The sequence below is a fragment of the Amblyomma americanum genome, chromosome 5, assembly GCF_052857255.1.
Source record: "Amblyomma americanum isolate KBUSLIRL-KWMA chromosome 5, ASM5285725v1, whole genome shotgun sequence".
NCBI classification, from domain to species: Eukaryota; Metazoa; Arthropoda; class Arachnida; order Ixodida; family Ixodidae; genus Amblyomma; species Amblyomma americanum.
In genome coordinates, this window is record NC_135501.1 from 199,991,653 (window position 1) to 200,013,214 (window position 21,562).

The 21,562-nt window shown below is 45.9% G+C and overlaps 1 protein-coding gene across 2 annotated transcripts; it reads left to right on the plus strand.

Moving 5' to 3' along the window:
* The first annotated feature begins 1,570 nt into the window (after window positions 1–1,570).
* Window positions 1,571–21,164, plus strand: LOC144135501 (uncharacterized). Of its 2 annotated transcripts, none has more exons than XM_077668149.1 (6): window positions 1,571–1,722; window positions 6,276–6,497; window positions 8,898–9,096; window positions 14,670–14,707; window positions 19,395–19,587; window positions 20,897–21,164. In XM_077668149.1, the coding sequence occupies exons 1-6, from the start codon at window positions 1,665–1,667 to the stop codon at window positions 21,003–21,005; spliced, it is 819 nt and encodes a 272-aa protein (XP_077524275.1). In that variant the 5' UTR covers window positions 1,571–1,664; the 3' UTR covers window positions 21,006–21,164. The 2 variants fall into 2 exon arrangements, with proteins under 2 accessions (XP_077524275.1, XP_077524276.1); XM_077668150.1 differs by having other exon boundaries at window positions 1,572–1,722; window positions 20,893–21,164.
* The last annotated feature ends 398 nt before the right edge of the window (window positions 21,165–21,562 follow it).

Sequence of the window (21,562 nt, forward strand, 5' to 3'; positions counted from 1 at the left end):
CATCACTGAGTGGAACAGTTTACCAGCAAACATAGCCATTGAAACTAACGTCTCCACATTTCTTGCTCTCTCTCAACCGCAGCGACGTTGACATTTGAAATGTTTGTAGCATTCGAAAGTTTTTAATGTATTTTTTTCATTTGCTGTACTTTTGTGATTACTTCTGTTTCTTTTCGTGCCTAATGTGTACGCTGTAGTACTTTACGTCTCCGTTATGCCTGATCTTTTGCTTTAAACCTATAATTTTTATTATATTGTTTTTATCGCCTGCTTTTTATTTATTCTCTGGTGCTCAATTATTTTTTCTGTGTTATACCTAGCCTGTTTATTGTTCCTTTGAGCGTTAATACTGTGCTTTGACATGTTTTTACACTGCCCCCCCCCCCCCCCCCCTATGTAGTACCTTCGAAGGAGGGCCTTTAGGGGTATGCTGAATAAATAAATAAATAAATAAACCCAGGGGTACCGCACACCAATAATTCGAGAACCCCTGCAGTGTACCAGGCGCCTTATAACCGAGCTTGGGACATAAAAGTGCGCTAGTTTATTATTAGTTTCGCAGAGAAAACGTTTAGAATATTTATTCACATATTGAACTGTGTGCCCGAAGCGCTCACATCATTACACAGGAAATGCGCTGGAATCCCGTAGCAACAATATGGAATTTACGGGAGCACAGAGTCAGCACGAATATAATAGATATCGAATGTTTGCACGGAAAACCTCTCGAGGTACATGAATCGCAAAAAATTACATGGTGCCAAATACTGCACCCTGAAGCGGCCACCCTGAACACACATGACGGTTTATATGCTATAAGATGCACAGAAATTCTTGTCCAAATGTGCCATGATAGAAATTTGAAAATGTTTTTGGTTAGTAGCCCAGGAGATGCCTAACGTGACTACGCGACTTGATTGAAGATATATTCATTCGTTTAATGTTCCCATCCTCCTTTTTGTAGAGCTAGACTGCTTTAGACAAAAATCTTGCTTACACGTAGCTACAGCCACCACGGTGGCTTCATGGTTATGGTGCTCGGCCACTAACCCGAAAGACGCGGGTTCGATCCCGGCCGCGACGGTCGCATTTCTATGGAGGCGAAATTCTACAGGCCCGTGTACTGTACGATATCAGAGCGCGTTAAAGAACCCCAGGTAGTCGAAACGGTCCGCGGAGCCCTCCAGTACGGAGTCCCTCATAGCCTGAGTCGCTCTGGGACGTTAAACCATTTATAGTTACATTATGCAGTAATTATCTCAAATATTTTTAAATAGAGGAAGCCTGCTTCTGTAGCAAAGTGGTGTTTTGCTGTATATATACAGTGACGAGTAATGTTTAGATCGGTATGGCGTTTCAAAAGTCTTAGAAGTTCTGCGTTGTTTACTCTATCGAAAGTAAAACAAAAGTTTGCCATTTGGCTGAACGCTAACAATGAAGCTTGAAATGCTGCTCTTGATGAATGCACTTCTCATGTGTCGAAGAAAACGTCAACTGTGCGGGGAATGCCAGTTCAATTTCTCTTGCCTTCCTTATTGTTCATTGTCCTACAACGCACGGATAAAACTGCAGCATCAGGCGTCTACTAATATTCGCGAAAGACACCGCCCACGTTTAGTTTTGGCCATCGTTTTGTGCAGCTATTTTTCCGTCTAGGAGACGTTATGCATCGTTTAATCGTCCTCCTTGCAGTTTCCGCTTGTGCGACTTCAATATTTGCAGGTACGCCCCGTTCTTTCCACTGCTGACCCTCAAGTTTAGAATGACTGGTCAACAAAAAATAAGTCTAGATTGTATATGGATATTTATTTCAGACCTAAATATGTCAGCGTTACAGTGAAGCACATGAACATTCAGCTTATTATGTCGACCCTAAGTTCTATATCTCCTGTCTGGAAATCCTAGATTTCTTTGTTAGTTTGCCTGTCTTTTTTTACTACCTCCAGAATTATACTGAAAGCATTAGCTTCGCCCGGAGCAAGCTTTCCTCTTGCCCACTCCGGTTTTCTTATTCATCGGGTAAGCAGTCTAGGATATGGAGTACTGCAGACCTGGAGTGTGTGTCGTGTTTAGATACTGCACTTCCCGTTGCTTTGATGGTTTTCCTTGGCGTTCGCATTTTTGCGTTTTGGCACGCAATGGATCGGGGATAGCCCCTTTAGTGAAATATTACTGTTTACTTAGCGTGTATCGTCGTACTTTTTTTTAGGAACATATACCTTCAGGTTCAAAGAGACTTTCTTCTAAATGATGTGACAAAAGAGTGACAAGACATACTTTTTCTTAAAATGTAACATACGAATGAAGAACATTTCCTTTAATTTCGATTTGTCTTGAAGCCTTTCGCAGCACTAAGAGTAGCTAGTATGTTGAGAATGAGAACATGCGAAATTCTCGTTTTTTCGAGACATATGTACACTGTGCACAGCTCTGTGCAAAATTTATTCCAACTCGGGTAGCCGCCGCGGTGGCTCAGTGGTTCTGGCGCTCGGCTGCTGGCCCGAAAGACGCGGGTTCGATCCCGGCCGCGGGGGACGCATTTCGACGGAGGCGAAATTCCATAGGCCTGTGTACTGTACGATGTCAGTGCACGCTAAAGAACTCCAGGTGGTCGAAATTATCCGGAGCCCTTCACTACGGTATCCCTCTTAGCCTGAGTCGCTTTGGGACGTTAAACACCCGGAAATCAAATTAAATAGTCCAGCTAGGCGTGTGCATTACCCATCGCTAACAGCCTTCAATATCTACTACGCTTCATGCTTATTAATGGCGACCCACGCACAACACGGTTCCGGTGCTTCGATCTTCAGCTGCGTCGTTTAAGACGATGACACCTACGCCATTTTGTGTCACGAACTCAATTTTGGACTCCGCGAAATTATGCCATAGGGCCGCATTTTCTGCGGGTTAGGATTGTTTAATGCAGTTACGAGACGAAGTATAATTTCATTCAGAAATCTACACCTCTCGTGTGCAGGTTCCTTCAAAAACATGCAGTACAAAGGGTTCGCTTCCAAGTCATGTAGGGAAGCTCTTGAACAAACTGTGTAAGTCCTAAGCTGCCATTCTCGTAGCCTTTAATGTAGCATTTCACAAGGGATTCGAGTCCAGCAGTATATGTTCCGCACTCTGCCGAGCGTCCGTGAGAAACCCAAGCTACCTAAGGTGGGCTAATTATAGCATGGGGAAATGATGTCATCGCGGTGACTGGCCGGAATTACTAGAAGGTAAGCGCTATCGTTGCCTCTCGAGATCTTCTTGTACAAGAGGCCTTGCCGCAAATAAAAGGAGCCGAGACATCGAGAGACGTGCCAAGGTACAGTCGTACCGGTACCCTTCAAGGTAGTAGTAAATTTTCAGCAGGTCCTTCGTTTCTTCGAGGAAGGTTTACGAACCCTTCCTCTAGTGTCGTTCGGCTTGGAAGATGGACAGGAGGCGAGCTTGCAGATGACGACAGCAGGGCATATATTTACAGCATACATATACAGAGAGTTAAACTGGAAGAAGCAGAACTGAATTTACAAAAGAACAAACTTTGCGCTACTTTACTCATCGACCCGGCAGGTTAGAGCCTAAGTAGCACCACGTTACATGCTAAGCATGGAGTCCCAGCTCAGACTCGACTGGACCGCATCCGTTCAATGCGCTTTTAAGCACTTAACTAACAAATGACTAAGGGCGGTCATTTTCAGTGGCCCGCCCTAAGCATCAATTCTCCAATCAAAAATAACATGAGAGATGGGGACAACCCCTTGGGTTGGGCTTAGCCTCGAACCCAGAGTCTTGTTAACAATACAAACTAAATAAAAAACAAATACGCCACCACTCTCTCTCAAGTGAGAGTATCCACAGGCTCTCCCTTCGGAGCTATTCCGACTTGCCTCAGGCACCCTGCCACCCACCATCGGTGCGCGTCGCCCGTCAGCAACAGAGGAGGGAGCGAAAGGGCCCACGATGCTGCCGCACTACCGATGGAGGGACATAGCTAATAAGCATGAAGGGGCTTGTCTGCCGCTCCGGGAAACCAGATAAGGATCGTCTCTGTTTTCCCACGGTCTGGGTGAGTACGGCCTGTCCGCCATGACAGGTGTAATAGGGTAGCACGTTGGGCCAGTTGGTGTAGCGACATAATTAAAAACTTTGCGCAGAATAACACGGGACGGGAGGGAGAAACACACACACACACACACACACACACACACACACACACACACACACACACACACACACACACACACACACACACACACACACACACACACACACACACACACACACACACACACACACACACACACACACACACACACACACACGCGAGCGCAAACTTGCAACTGTATTTTCAGAAATGATACACCGCCTTAAGGAGCAGAGAGGGCGCATGCGTACAAAATTCAAAACATCACGTGTGGGAACAAAAGAGCGCGCTCATAGATACAGTAAAAATTGCATCAAGAATAGGCACGTGCAGAATCTTATCAGAACTAATCGGAATTGAACATCAAAAGCAGACTATCCATTGCGGAGAAAGGCGAGTTCTTTTTTGAGAAGGGCCACCGAAGCCTTACTCACGCAGCCTTCCGTGGTGCTAATTTTAAGGGTCTCTACAATTTATCGGGCCAGCCTATCGGAAGCTTGCCCGATAACAACAGTATAGAACGGAGGAAAGGTCGGCACTGCTGTTTCTTCTTCTTATTCCTGTCAGAATATTGTTCGCATTTGAGGCAATGCAAAGACAGGTGTATATATATATATATATATATATATATATATATATATATATATATATATATATATATATATATATATATATATATATATATATATATATATATATATATATATATATATATACCGAAACCAAGGGGCATAGGAGAATGTTTTTTTAATCCTGATGCTGAACGATGGGAGAAAAATACTTCAATTAATTTGTTGCTTAAAGAAAATTAATTATAAAGCAGCAGAAAAAAAAGCAACCACGCCGACGGTGGGATCCGAACGCGAAATTCGGAGGTCGTGTGTTCGGATCCCACCGGCGGATGCAAAGTGATGTTGCAAATAAACAAAATGTACAGGTGCTCTCGACGACCCTTGTTGCGGCTCGCATGCATGCCAGAAAACACCTGCCCTTGACGACGAACTTAACTAAAAAAATACAAATAAAGCACGAAACACGTGCACGGACACGCATTCATACACTTGCCTTCACTTACCTCCCCTTCCCAAACCACTCACACACGCAACACAGTAAAGAGTGGAAGCATGCCGAGCATTTTGGAACATCACATTTTTCAGAATTACTCTAAATTTGTTGAGAGTTCAGCAATGATTTCTTTGTGAGGTTAGAATTGATGATGAAGTGTCATTTTGTGTTTAATGTTACATTCAAAAAATGGCTTCACCATTTGCCACATAGTTAGAAGCCATCACATGTTACTCTACAGGCAACTTTAGGCCACTATAACAGTGCTAAGCTCCTGCACATTTGTGCAAAGTATTCTCGTTAAGTCAGGATTTCGCGTACAATCTTTGTTTGTGCTAGAAGTTTTATGTGAAATATGGGGTTTATAAAATTGTTATCGTGAGCACTTGCAGCGAATACGCACTGAACAAAATTTATGGCCATTGATTAAAGGCAAAGTGACGTGCGGTACTTTTTTTGGGTAACGGTAACGGTAATGCGTTACCTTTTTTTTGTAGCTAACGTAGAACGGTAACGCATTCCTTTTTTTAGGGTAGCGACTAACGTATTTAGTAGCATTTTTTCGGTAACGCCTACAACGCTGGTCAGGACTCTTGCTCAGAGCATCTCAGGCCGCTAAGGCAGGCGCTGAAGGTGGTTCGTATTCGTTTATCGACTAGTCTAAAAAACGAATAAAAGGGGCCATGGAACAGTGTTGTTAAAAAAGATCCCTAAGTTGGCTCGTATTACTCCAGTGCTCTGTCTAATTTGCTGCATACAAGCTTACGACATATACTGTTTCGGTCAGGTATAGATTGTATAATTATTGGTTGGTTGGCCTCAAATAAAGATGGCACATACCCACTGATGAGAAAAAGTGCGGGACGCAAATTTTCGTCTTCTTTAACCGCGTACACTCTGGAGTTGAAATATGGACCCGAACTGTTGTTTAGAAAGCAATGAAAATGATTTGTGGGGGGTACCAGCATTTTATTTTGATTATAATCAGTGTAATTTCCCTCTTTTTTTTTCAAATGGATGCTGTCTATAGCGGGTGTAAGTAAACATTTTTGTGGCACCTTTATTTTTGAAGGACTCCGAAGCGATGAAACGACTCGAGAAATTCGTAAGACGATGTGCACAACTCGGAACGCAAGCGTATATTTGGACGAATGCCAGGAATATTTCGCAACAATGTACATCTACAACGAGAACACCTCCACGTGCGAAGAACTGCCAGAGAGCATATGCATTCGCGGTCCAGAGCACGGAGTTTTTTCCAGCATCTTCGACTGCTCTCACAGCTGCGCTAACGGTATGTTAATGTCTGTACCTCAACAGTTTTTAACAACCACGAGTCACGGTACGCAGTGTGACAACAAGTCGGCAGCTCAGCATGCCGTCACACGACCGCTGCAGAAATTACGCTGTAGGATCAGTATTTTGGTGTGGCTAAAGATGCTTCTTTAAGTCGAATGGACAGTAACTGTCTCACGAAGGGTGGACTCCTAAGTCGCGCCACATGGAAAGGATGTAGGGTGTGAGAATGGGGTCGAGAGAAGGAAACCAGAATCGGCAACCTGCTAGTGACAGCGAAAGCGCGAGCTAAATAAGTGGCTTTGGAGCTACTTCAAGCAGTAAGTGGCTCGATAAAAACGAAGAGAAAAAAGTAGTGGTTTGTTAAAGGATCCCTGAAAAGCATGTTTGATGTAGGCTATAAAATGCTCACATTATGTAGAGCACAAGCCACCGAGCGTTCATGCCACGTACAAGACCTCAAAAGCGAGCAGATAATTTACAAAACATTTTTTTAGAACTCCCGCCTCCGCGCCTCGCGACAATAATTGGCGCCGGGCTTCCGCCCGAATCCGCGCCCAACGCATCATGTAGCGGTCGTTAAGTCAGCAGTGGAGTGCTACCATTCGTTCGCCGTTTCAACTCTGCTCCCCGGGGAATTCCCGCGCAAGTCGGCAGCCGGCGGATGGGCCCAGTGAGTGGGGACGGCAGAGGAGCGCCGAAATTTCAGCGCGAAAAAAGTGACGAGGAGAGAGAAAGGCGCGAAGACTTGGAAATTCATATTTTGGCTGCAGACAACTCAACTTACACAAAACGCATTGAAAAAAATTGCGGCTGGAGGATTTTTATGAAGCGGAGTCCTTTAACATCCTAGGCTTGCTGAAGCATTATTGAGAGCCCTTTTCAGAGCCCCTTTAAGAGGAATTACCCTCTCCCTTGACCCTGCCGCGTCTAGATAGGAGGCAAAAAGGAGAAATGGGAGTTTAGAAAGAAAGAGAAGGAGAAGACATTACTAGGCGACCATCGAAGATCGAAGGCAGAGGGTACCCACGACGCAGAGGCTGTCATTGGCGAGAAGAGGCAAGATAGTGTCCAGGGTGTAGCGCGGGGGCCATATTGGACGAAGAAAGGGCTTTACCCCGTCGACTCATGGGTCGCAGTATTGGAAACGTGGATAATAAAAAAATTATTGATGATTGTGGAGACTGGTCCCCTTCGGTTTGCTTCCCCGCGATGCATCTTCTCTAGTTAGTTACCTTAACTAACACGAGAGGGCGCCTGCGTCGCAGCGACACGAGTGCCACGGACGGCGGCGTACGGACGAGTCGGCGTGGCGCTCTGCTCTCCGCCAGCGGGGCGAGGCTGCGAGGCCTCGTGGTGGGAACATTCGCCAGCTTGTGCAGTCCGGCCTCGGAGTTTCTCCCTTGCCCTAGCGTGGGCGAACGTTCGCTCGTGACCATGCTGGTTAGTCAGACGACCTCGATTCCTAAGAGTATTTTGTTGCTAGCTGGCGTTATTGTTGCACCACTAAATGTCTTGCGTGTGTCAGCCGGAGTGTCGTTCCTTTGTTTCCCTCAGAGCAAGGAACGCCGTGGTCGTCGTGCGCTCCGTAGCGCGCGCGATCCCATACGATTTAACCTTGATTGTAAATGCATCTATATGTGCGAAAACACTTTTTCGCCCCTATGAAGCCTTGTCCGCCTGTCAAGAACTTTGTTGAGAAGTTTTGAAGAGCTTATTTTAATGACATTATAACATTCCTGCAATGTCCGAAGACCACACGTGGCTTGCGTCACGATACGCAGGAAACTGAAGGTGGACGTTTGTATCTTGAAGGCTTGTGTGCTGAAACGCAAACGCCGTTCCGCGGCAGATTATGGTCCCGAAAGTGGTGGAGACCAGGGAAACAAGTTCACTAAAAAAAATCGACTTAACATTTCAGTGCCCCCGCCAGTCGCCCCTCGCAATTATAGGCTTCAGCGGCTGGAGAGAAAAAGGCGCAAGGGGCGGGCTCACGACAACACAACAAAGTACGGATGCACAGGGGGCATGAAAATTCTTTTCCAGAATAAAGTTTTACTACCACAGCCCCGCCAGCCGCCTGCGACGCACCCCCTCCCCCCCCCCCCCCCCCCCATCCTACGACGACTAATCATTGCTAGTGTACCGCATGCTGCCACTTTGTGTCATTTCGTTTGCACAATGAACGTGGCGCCAGAAATTAAGTTTGTTTTTGAGGCAGGTATCATGTTTTCGCGGTGTGAAGTTGCAAGCGCAGTATCTATGATAATACGATGTCAAAGAAAAAAATCAGGAATGATGAAAAAAATATACAGACGTATCATACGCTCTCCCCCGTAAACGGACCTGTATTTGTCCCCTTTCTTACTAACGTTACTTTTCAAACGGCTTCTTTCAGGCACAGGCCCAAAATACTGCACAGATGAGCCGTTTCAGCCTTCTGATTCTGATAACTGTACCGGACTGAATAATAGGGCATGGTTTTACAACATAACAACCCAGGAATGTCAGCAGTACTATACCTGCAACCATCGATGGCAAATGCCTAGGGGCGTTAATGGCTTCGGGCATTGGTATTTCTGTGAGGAAAATTGCCGGTGAGTCATCATCATCATCAGCCTGACTACACCCACTGCAGGGCAAAAGCCTCTCCCATATCTCCCCAATTAACCCTGTCCTTTGACAGCTGTGCTCACCGCATGCCTGCAAACTTCCTAATCTCATCCGCCCACCTAACCTTCTGCCGCCCTCTGCTATACGCTTGTCTTCTCTTGGAATCCACTCCGTTACCCTTAAGGACCAGCGGTTATCTTGTCTTCGCAGTTAACATGCCCTGCCCAAGCCCATTTCTGCCTCTTCATTTCGACCAGGATGTCATTAAACCGCGTTTGTTCCCTCACCCACTCTGCCCGATTCCGGTCGCTCAATGTTACATCTATCATTTTTCTTTCCCGTTTAAGAAGGATACACCGCATTTCCACGTGGTTCACCGAAGTAAACATTTCAAAGTAGTAGGCAACATTTTTTTGTCCGCTGTAAACATTGCGAATCTACTATGTCAGTAACCCTGGAACACGATGTCATATTTCCTAATGCGCTTTAGATAACTTAAGGATGCTTTACTTCAACGCAGTAGCTCCTGTTTTGATTTCTACAATGCCGCGTCGGTAACTCGTTACACGAGGGTAAAAATAGTGATCCCACCTTCCCTTGCATGATTAGACCAACGTGCACATTTGCCGTGAAAACTGCAGCACGATGTCAAAGGCCGTATTCTGCCTGCCAAGCTGTTCACACATGCGCAGGTGACGTACGTACGAGAAGATGATCCCCTTTCATGCGTTATGTTGGTATCGGTCAAGATGGGTTCTAAAAGGGTGTTAAGCTCGATTAGGTGCATTTGCAATAAAAATAAAGAAGTCTTTTTTGCGTTACAAGTTTTCGATAATTGCCCGTACTCCCCTTGTGCACGTAGAAACTTTCGCCAATAATATTGGACGTTAATATTTGGGGTCTCTATTCATTTGCGCAAGTCTGTTTTGGTTCTCCGTCAACGCAAATATAGTAGGCTCGTGACGTTGTTAGTGGAAATTACGAGGGACCAGTCTTCCACTCCCACTCCACGGATGGAGCATTTTCGCTCGCTAACCGCGGAGGGGTTCGTGCTCGAGGGAACAAATTTAAGGGAGGGACGACAAAGCGTGAACACTCACATGCTATTTATTACACTCGCAAATCATAGACAGAACGGGCCAGCTAGCTACAGGACATCGTCGAGGCATTCCTCGCAAGTAGAAGTCTACGTAAGAAGGGCTTCCTACTTACCGGCTGGGGCATGGACGCGACTTCGGAGGTATCGGCGGCGAACGTTTGTATGCGCCGACAATGGCGGCCGGGTTTTCCCGTGCGCGCCGCTTTCTTGGGGCAACGCCATCCCCTAGCATTTTCTGGGGAAGGTGACGAGAGCGCGCGTTTGCTGCGCTACAGCCGCTGGTTACTGCTGAGTAGGAAAAAGTAAAAGGACTTGTGCTGGCGGAGGAACAAAGCTGAACACGTCAGCTAGCAGTTTATGCAGACGTCTTTAAGGTTTTGACGTAAGTAATGACTGAATGCAACATCAACGAGGCATTCCCCGGAAGTAGAATGCTGTTTCAGATGATGTCATTAATACACAACAGAAATAGTATATAGACAAGCATATATACACTTCCTTGAGATACACCAGAAGCGACTGAAATACTGTCCGATGGTTCTTCCTCAACTGAAATGTACGACTTAAGGTTAGTTAAATAGTTGCATATCAAGGAAACCAATGTGTACAGAAGAGACATGTGTGCCTAAGAATTAATTTTTCAATGGAGAACTTTATCGAAAGCTTTGCTTAAGTCCCTGCCTTGATGCCCGTGTAGCGTGGCCGGAAACCAGACGGGTTTCAGTCAAACCCTGGTTTTCGTATTGATTTATGTTTACGGATCTCACATGATGCATGCATACTCGAGCTTCGGCGTAAGTTCATTCCTTTACCAACACAGGTTATAAAAGGCAGATGCACAGATATTTTCAACATGCGAGTTCCATGATAGATAGTTAGTAAACGTCAAAACCTAGATATTTATAGCTAGTTACTTCATGCAAGTGATTTTCCAAGGTGGTACGTATGAGCAAACGGATGTTTTTGTTTTTCTTAATTTTCAAATTCAGTAGCAGGGACAGCACTGGAGGGTATAGAAATATAATTGACTTCCGAATCATGAATTACTGACAATAGGGGTATATATAGAGGAGTTTGAAATTAAGCACCAGAATGCTGTGTAATGGCTCTCTGAGAAATTAAAGTATTTTTGATGGATATCTGTGCCACCATACTTCTTTTTCCGCTTGTGTAACTCCAGAACGAGGTTAGAGGAGCGGGTCGTAGTAGGTCTTGAAGCGGCTGACGGGGTCAGTTTCACGGCCGCAACGACGCAAGTAAGAAGTGGAGGACGTGACTACACGATCTAATCTACAGGGTACGTTTGCACGATGATCCGATAAAGGCTGTGATGTGCAGTGCAGAATTCAGAAGATAACCCAGGTTGAGCGGATGTGATCCAGAAACAAACTAGCGACCCAGTAGAGAGTAAGTGTGGCTTCTGATCTTGATCTTGCTGATGCTTTTGGCTGCCTTGGGACTGTGAGATGTAAGAGCGTGCAAGCTGGCGACATTCTTTGGCACGCTTTGCCACTTCCTGAAGGAGCCTACACTCTAAACACAAATGCACCCATATGGGAGTAAAAAGGGAGTAAGCTGTCCTCTGGCGCACACCCTCGAAGGCGTTGGGAGTATAAATTAAAATTATGTCCAAAGTGCAAGACAGCTCACTCTCGCACAGGAGGCTGAAAGGGGAAAAGCCGGCGCTCGGTCAGCCCGTCAGTTTGAGGGTGGAAGGCATGCGGTGGTCCGATGAGCGATGCGACACTCGACAAGGAGGGTTTAAACAACGTGGGAAAGAAAGGCGTGGCCTCTTTCACTAAGCAGCTCACGGGGAGTGCCGTGATGAAGAACGAAGGGATGTAACAGGAAGAGGGAGACTTCGCTGGCAGCGGGTGAGGCGGCTGTCTCGACATACCGGGTGAAGAACTATCGCCACAGCCACAATGTCCTCTCAGTTTTCAAACCGGGTGCGAGCACGTGCTCTAGACTGTAGTTAACCTTCCGAAGTTCCACCGCGTCGTCCCACTGGTTCAAAGCCATGTTCTGATCATGCTATTAGCAAACCCAGTCGAGGCAGTATACAGGACTTCTAGCGAACTAGTGTCTCCACAATGAAAGAAGCTGCGCAGCTGTTCCCTCTTACTCACATAGGAATGCTTAGTGTGCAATCCCGAGGTGTGCCCTCAGCGTCTTCAGATCTTTCATCAGTTGCCTGTATAGTTGTATATATAGTTGCCCGTCTCGTCTTCGGAATGCTATTTCACCAAACGAACACAACAGCATTCTTGCTGGACCTCCCCAGAAGATGGGTAATTGATCAGATTACCTTTTTACAACCTCAGTACTTTCTCCTCGTACAAGACGAAAGACGATTCGTAAATCACAGTCGCGAATAAAGGGAGAAGCGGGAACTACTGTGGAGTTTCGACTCCAGAGATTTACACTCTGGTGTGGAAATTGTCCACTCCCAGAAAGCTTCCTGTGGCTCTGCAGCGAAGGCTACGCAGGAAGGAGAAAGAGGCGGGCCTTTGTCCCCGTGTCTTGGGAAGTGGGTTCTTTCTTCGGTTTTGGGGTGCGGAGAGATGAAAGAGGAGAGGTTTGTTTGTCGCCTCGCTCCTTGCGCGCTCCTGAAAGCAGTTTGCGTAAAGTAACGCAGATCAAGGAGCCTCTCCTCCTTTCCGCAAAGAATGAGTGCCGTTTTGGCTGATTTTAGTTGGAAAGCAAGGCTGGCGGTGAAGCTGACTCGTGAAGCTGGCACGAGCTTTCAGGATAGAGAATAAGACTTCGAGGGCCGGAAGGCCGCGTGTTTGATACCCCTGCTGTAGACAGTGAAAACCACGTTATACCTTGTGAGATTCGCAGGATAAATAAACTAAAAAAATATGGAGCTAAACGATTTGGGCGATACACCAGAGATGAACCTATTCTGTTTATGGTCTGCAGGTTTGTCCTGTGGGCTCGTAAGACGAAGCGAGCTGCGAAAAGCTCATCGAAAACAACGCAAAAAAACAATAACTCTCATCCAAACACGAAATTTTCTTTCCGACCAGCACAGCCTTGTGACATTTCTCACGGCGCCCGTACACGATGTGCCCACATTTTCAAGACCACATCGCAAGCATGCGTTGCATTAGACGCTTGCCGATTTCCAAAATACTTGCACAGTTCCAGCCAGCCACATGTTTTGCTGCTCATAAAAGTGTGACATGAACAAGTTCCGAAAACTAAGTGGACGCTTGCGCGTCGGCGCACATTAATGTCGCCTTTCAAGACCGAAGATCGCTGGAGGCCACGGCGCCTCAAATGCGGGTGTTTCAAACGCACTCTGCCGGGTCAGCAATGACCTCTTACCTTCTGTCCAATGGTGCCCAAGTTTCATGGAGCTACGACAACATCCAACAACACTTGACACTACGCGTCCGGATTCATTGCGCATTCCTCCTGGACTAATTTAGAAGCCCTCAGAACCTTCTGATTTCACAGAGTGATTTTAATCGCCAATAGAATAATCAATCATATTGATTTATTTCTTGAAATACACTACCGATGGCTTTGTTTAACCGTATTGAACGACTGTGGGCAACGTGTAACATTCTCCACAAAATAGGTTAAAAGACATACAAATGGAACTGATTTCGTGTGGTTCAGAGGAAAACAGCTTCGTTAGCTGCCAAGTTAGTGGCCGAGGTAGGAGTGCAGCTGAGAAGGCACACAGAAAAGTTCAGTTGTGAGAGTTGAGGGTGTCTAAAGTTGTAAATTATAGGGTTTGACGTCCCAGAGGCACACACGGCTATTCAAATTCGAATTCTTTATTTATCCATGCAAACACAATAAAAGTGTGTCCAGCACTGTTTGGGCCCGTAGCCGTGGTCTAGTTATGGGTCCAAAAAATGAAATTGAGGGACGCCGTAGCGGAGGGCTCCTGATTAATTAAAAATAGACTACCTGAGGTCGTTTTACGAACGTTGGCATTGAGCACATTACGCCTCAATTAAAATACGGCAACCGCGGCCGGGATAAAACCGATGTCCTTGGGATTAGCAGCCGAACCCAAATCCATTGAGCCACCGCGGCACGTCTGAGGGTGGTAAGAGTCTGCTAATATCAGGATATAATTTAAGCAGCGATAACTGTCTTCGATACAAGACGCAAAAAAGAAAAACGCAACGAGTAGACCGTGGGCACTACTTGAAAGAATTATTGCTTTCAGAAATGATTTTTTTTTCGGAAGTGAAATCCAATAAACTGCGCCTATCTCGTGCATTTTAGTTTTACTGCAGTAGCAGCACAGTCCTCTTTCAGCAAAAAATCCATGATCGCGCGCGCGCGTGCGTGTGCGTGCGTGCGTGTGCGTGCGTGCGCGCGCGTGTGTGTGCGCGTGTGCGTGTGTTAGTGTGTGTGTAAAAGGTGGGGGTTGAGATTCATGGTATCACATCGTTTGATCACCTGTGAACTTTTTTATTTCTTATTTTTCAGGGGATTCCACATAGGCAACATAAATGGCTCTGAAGACAGTAAGTCGGCCTGCTACCTGCATATGGCTGCTGATTGCTTTCTTCGCTGATTTGTGCAGCGATGCGTTTTTTTTTACCATTGTTGAGATAGTTATTACGTTTGAAAGTAGCCAGCACACTCTCAAACGTGTCTATGCATCTCTATATACAACCCGTAAGGTTTGTCACCGTGAACAGCTAAGCCAAGTTTCGCTACGGCGCTCAGAAACAGTGTTGAGTTTTACTCTTCTTTATATTCCTCCCGACATAGCCCTCCTGAAGCTTTGTCAAAAGTGCTCACGCGACTCTGGCCAGTGCGGGAGTGGTGCTGGTATCGGCGGTGATAGCAGACGTAGTGGCTGCGCGTGCCGAGAAAACATGTCCCTCTCATTCTCTCTAAAGTAGAACGTGAGAGTGGCAAAGAAATGCCTCTTCACTAGGCGCAGCCTGGAAGCCTGCGAGCTCCGCCGATAACAGCACCGCCACTCGGAACCGCTCCCAATATATGGTCCTGGTGGGCTCCAAACATCCAACGAAGCCTCTTGTTGTGGCAGCCGTGCTAACAGGGTTTAAAAGCGTGTTTCTGGCAGTGTGTTTAGTTTGGGCGAATGGGTCAGATGTCGCAGTTAGCGAGACGACGACAACCGACCGACATCTCAGCTGCAACTAAAGTCCCTATCCTATAACCGGTAAAATATATTTGGGAGAATCCTTTAATTTGGAGCAGATCTGAAATAAGAGAGCAATTAATCATTAGCAACCACCGAACCGTAATCTGACTAGCGTTGCTGCACTTGGGTCGATGCTAATAAGTAACAAGTTGATTATTTGAAATCTGTTCCACATCGGGACATTGCCCCAAAACACATTGGACTAACTCGTAACCCATTACGACGTGCAATGCACAGCGCGAGAGAATGTTGCCGAGTCGTGATCGGCTAAGGAGATAGCATATTGCTCTCGTGCAGCGACCAGCCAAGCTGATCTGTTTGCGCCGCTACCGGTTCGAAACCCCAACCACAGCAATATTTAATTTACTTCTGCGTGGACTGCTGCTATGCTAGGTTTGGCCAAGGTCACCCTCGAGGTCTCTCTACCATTGGCTGCAGCTGGCGCGACGCTCCTCCGAACTAACCCGAGCTTACCCGAGGCTTCACACAAGATTCCTGGCTGGGAACGCGTTAAGTAGTGCTTTCGTACTAAAAATCCCCAAACATACAATCTAGGTGGCCCCTAAATGGTAGGTAGGCCACCTAAGTCACGTGACCTTGTGAACATCACAAACAGCCCCATCGGATTGTGAGCAAACTGCCCACCGTGGCAGAGGGCAGTTCAATTAATGATTGGTCACGCGATGCTGCGGGGAAAGAGCAACAGGGTCTTACAAGCTCCATCGGTGGCAACACCTACCATCGCAGGACAAAAAATAGTTTTGGGACTAAGAAGACAATTGAAGAAAGAAAGAGTCCAAGCCCGCGCCACTGGGTATAAGAGGCTTTGGCACATAGCTTAACCGCTGCACCACTGCGCCAGGAGTAGTGTAGGACTCCCAGGGGTCTATGAATGTAAAGTAGGGAATAGCCAATTCTGCATACATGGGCATTAGCCCAACCAGCCGCGGTGGCTCCGGAGTTAAGGCAGTCGTCTATACTGATCCGGAGTAGCCGGGTTCGAACCCGACCGCGGCGGCCGCGTTTCGATGGAGGCGAAACGCTAAGGCGCCCGTGTGCTGTGCGATGTCAGTGCAAGTTAAACATCCCCAGGTGGTCGAAATTATTCCGCAGCCCTCCACTACGGCACCTCTTTCTTCCTTTCTTCTTTCACTCCCTCCTTTATCCCTTCCCTTACGGCGCGGTTCAGGTGTCCGCCGAGATATGAGACAGATACTGCGCCATTTCCTTTCCCCCAAAACCAATTTTCAGTTTTCAATTTAGTGGCTAGTAAATCCAGTGCCAGGAGCCTGTTATGTAGATAGCTATTGTGTTTCAAAATACGCTTCGTTTTCGGTGGGGTTTTGTTATGCCGCAACGAACTAAAAGACAATGTATTTATTGCCGAATTGACTGCTTATCGCTACAATTGTATTTCCAACAAAGCAAGGCATGCGTGCAGCGCAAGGCTGTTCGTTTCATATCCAACAAATACCGCCGCACCGATTCCCCAACTGAACTACTGCATCTCGCAGGCCTTCCGACGCTGACTAACCGAGCCAAGGTACACCGCTTGAAGTTCCTATTTGAACTGCTTAACAATTCCTTTAAGATTGATCCCTTAGCCTTTGTTAGTATCAACCGTTCTAGAAACACACGCCACAAACACGCTCTCACAATTAAGGAATTTTCGTGTAAAAACAGCGCCTTTCTCTACTCCTTTTTTCCTCTCGCAGTGCACGAGTGGAACAAACTTGATCCAGTAATTGCACAACAAAGCTCGCCTGAAAACTTTACCCAGCTTGTAGAAGAAGCACTATTGTGGTCAAACGCAGAGTAAAACTATTGTATGGTATCTGTGTTATTATCACATTGATCATTCTGCTTTCATTGTTTTGTGCTGCATTACTTGCATGTATTTTATGATCCTAATTTTACAAATTGTGTCCTTACCATTGTTATTTATGTATTTTGACACACAGTAAGTTTTCTGTGTTGCCTCATGACTTCCTTGTACATATCCCTTGACACGTCCTGTATTAATGTAACCAGTCGATTGTGCCGCTCTCTCTGGTATAATTCTTTGTTAATAATACTGTAAAATTGTTTTTCTATACCCACCCCTGTTACAATTCCTCTGGGGATTGACAGTATATTTAAATAAATAAAAAAAATATATGTCGCTCAAAAAAGGCCGCATTGTTTCAGTTCTGTATAAGCGGAGATGGCTATTGGTCCGACAGATTACGTGCCGCCGTTAATAATAATAACTGGTTTTGGGGGAAAAGAAATGGCGCAGTATCTGTCTCATACCTCGTTGGACACCTGAACCTCGCCGTAAGGGAAGGGATAAAGGAAGGGGTGAAAGAAGAAAGGAAGAAAGAGGCGCCGTAGTGGAGGGCTCCGGAATAATTTCGACCACCTGGGGATCTTAAACGTGCACTGACATACGTGCCGCCGTTCCCGTCCGATAATCAATGCTGAAGCGCGTCAACAGTAGCTACATTAAGGGGTGTAGCCCATTTCAGGCGCCGCCATGTTGTGCTCATGCCCGCAAGCACAATGCAGAACAGAATTTATCGTAAGCGCAGCCAGGTATATATTAGGTCGTGACCCTTTGGTCCTAAAAGCGACGATCTTTGTTGAATTAGTTTTAAAAACCAGCGAAAACTTCTAAATTGATTTGACTCCTTTGTGTAACTAATACCCTTTCACAAGGTCATTTCCAAAGCCCTCGAAGAAATAGCCTGTCCACTCAAAGGTCAACTGAAAGCTGCTGCACGGGCGGCTGCGATGGCCATGGAGTCAATAGCCTATCGAGTCAATGGAGCAGCTCGGAACTCTATCGAGATCTCGAGGGACTTTGAGCGCCGGCGGCATGCACTCCCTGTGGAAGCTCCCCAGCAGTCTCTGACGCGGGCCGCTTGCAGCAACGCTGTGGAGAATAAAATCGGAGCTGTTTTGTCTAAGACAACCCGGGGTAAAAAAACACTGCAGCAAGCATAATACCATTGTTTCCAGCGTTATGCATAACAACCAACACCAGCTTGGAAAAACACGACAAAAAGACAAAGGACGTAGCAAGAACAGCGCTTGTGGTATCTGGTCATTCTACATCAGTAGCCTTTTTGCGCTGTTTTTTGTTTCCAAGATGGTGTACCAACATTTGTGGTATACAACAAATGTCAGTATTACTCTAGTTCAATTCTAGCACCTTGAGTCTTTTCTTCAGTGTTAATTCTCCTCCTAGTCCCCCGGCCGCTTATGCAGCCATAAAAACAGTGAACAGTGCTTGTGGTGTCTGTTCTTTCTAAATCCATCGTCTTTTTGCGCTGTTTTCTTCCAAAATGCGGCACCAGCTAGCTCCAATGTCAATATTAAACCAACGCTATCTTCCTGTAACCTTGTCCTAAACGACGAAATAAATTTCAAGAGTGATCAATATTACTGCAATGAACGATCGCTTTGTTTTTAACCTTTTCAGATTAAATTTGTCTGCTGATTGCTTGCATGCCTGGAAAGTTATTTGTGGCGACGATGGTGCCACAATTCGGCGTGAAATGATGAATATCTCGACGGCGATTGAGTTTGCCGAGTAGCAGCAGCACAAGTCATTCGTGTTCGATTGCGATTGAGAATCTGGAAGGCTCTAAACTCAATAGCCTATAAAAGTATCCGTGTGACGGGGCATAATATTGTTGGTGTGATGTGCACTAGCGATGTCTAACAATTTTCACTTAATTTTCAGCAAGGGAATTGCAAATTATTACTTGCATATCATACCACAAAGTGTCTCGGTAATGGTATATTCCTGTGAAATGTCTCAGAAGTCTAGCATAAATGCACTGTAATGTCAATCGATTTTATTGAAGTTCTTGTGAAGAGTGTACACTGCTCATGCACATACTCGTGCCTTTAGTAGTATCGCTTAAAACAACACGCCAATTGCCTTGAACGATGGCTCATTGCAGCATCAACAACGCGGTCAACTTTTCATTCTACCCGGACCTTAACCTGTATGTTTCTAAAAAAAATCAAATTTTGCTTATAAATACCAGGAGAGTGCACCGTATCTTGCACTGGAGATCCGCCAGCAGTTTGCCCCGAGAATCGGACTTCAGAAGGGAGCACAAGATACTTTTATAATGAAACGTCAGAGAAATGCGAGGAGTACCAAGCTTGTGATTGGGAAAAAGACCTGCAAGGAATCAACTACTTCATCAGGCAAGATTTCTGCGAGCTGGAATGCGGGTGAGTTAATTCGATACTGAAAAGGCAACGTTTGAACAGCATCAGATTTCAGAGGGCTAGCACGTGAAAGCTTTGTTAAGGGGATTAAATATGGAGAAACTTGAAGTGTATTAATGTTGAACTACGCACTGACTCGCTTGCACTTGCCACGAGACGATGCTGACAGGTTTTACGAATTCTTCTGAAATGTAACTGAGGTCACTCAAATTTCAAGAGCTGAGGCAGCTTACAATCTAATGTCGGCATCTGAAGCCTCTGCGCACCAAGCAACGTTCGGCATGAACAGAAAGCACTGCAGCACAACAGCCAGTCTCGTTCGTTAGCTGGTGGCTCTTACACAAGCGAAACTTCGCGTAGGTAGGTATTGCGATTTCCTTGCCAGGCTCAAAGCCTGTACCCATTTGTAAAAGACGACTAGAAGACTTTCATTCATTACATCGGAGCTTGCAGTATTCTGGGTATAAATCTGCATTGGGGACAGGATTCTTGGTGTAACAGCAGAACTGTATGCAGTATTGCATGGTGACCAGTCGTCACGACAGCGCCTGTTCTGTGGCGACAAAATCAGGCGCTTGCAGTGCTATAGAGGAAACTGTTTGCGACTGGCGTTGGTCCTTTCCATAGGCCGGAATAGTCTTCGTCAATCTTAGGACACGAATGCTACGGTCATTTTCAACTGGTACTCATGAACGATTTCAGATGTAAAACTCCTTTGAGCTGCAATTCTTTTTCGAGTTACACACAATGACATCCAACCGAAACCTCAACGGATATGCTGATTCCGGTTCTAATCTCCAGAAGCAGAACAAAACTCGTTCCCACTCGGCCAGAATATATTTTTGGAGCTGTCAAGTTTTCCACGATATCAGGCGAGCGGTTACGTCCACCCCGAGCGCGGGCAGAACGAGCTCTGTGTATCTGTAATCGTGTGTGCGAGCGGCCTAACAAAATACTATTGTGTAATTAATAATTTTCGATGTGGTCATGCTGAATCTGGAGGGAAGAAAAGGAGTGAGGAATCTGCCTGGCTCACCAAATAGCCGCACCCGTACGGCATTACTCAAGTGAACGTGAAGTGCTATTACATTTTGCTTGAGCACATGTCACACAGTGATGCTTTGGCTTTGTATGTACTATCAACTGTACTGTGAACCCCGAAATATGTTCAAGCACCGTCGAGCGTTTAATAATATCCGCAGGAAAAGAACAAAGCTGCGTTAAACAGCACAGAAATGAACTACGCTTCGTATTTTGGTCAGTTTCATGGCCAAATGTAACCGTTTACACTATCCTGTTCTATTTCAGGAAGACTAATACTTCAAGTCAGGAGCATTCCGAGGAACCTGTCTTCAGCTCGTAGAAAATACCCATGTCGTGGAGTCCGTCTTTCAGGGCATATAGCGAATGCAGCATTATAGCTGCGGGCTAGTTTGTACAACAATGCAACTCCGAAAAAAAAAGCTTACCAACTGACGATAATTCTTGTAGCCTAATGGGTGTCGGTTGCACGTTTTTCTGCCATTGGCTGAAAAAAAAAGCATTTTTATTTCTCTGAATAAATCTTAGTTGTGAGTCCAGTTTTGTCTTACTTCTGTTTGCGCTCAGTTTTCCTTGCTGTTCTGTGCCCCCCCCCCCCCTTTTTTTTTTGCACTCCTTTCCAGGCCAAATCACTGATCATTGATTGTCATCATCCGTCACAGTAAGTTACTTCTGGGCAAAAGGGAAGCACTCAGGAAATGAATGAATAGGAGAAGTAGCGTGAAGGGCATTTATAGACCTTTCCAACAAGGGCTTCATTGGTGTCGCCGAAATGCTCGCTGTACTGCTGTGTTTCCTGGGCGCTAGCAAGGTTAAAACAGCAGCGGAACCGTTTTCCAACAATCCAGAAAGGATGCGTTTCAACATCTCGCTCACCCGATGTATCACTTGAAATACAGCCAGGGACTCCGGAACTTTTTTTTTTCGGGGGTGGGGG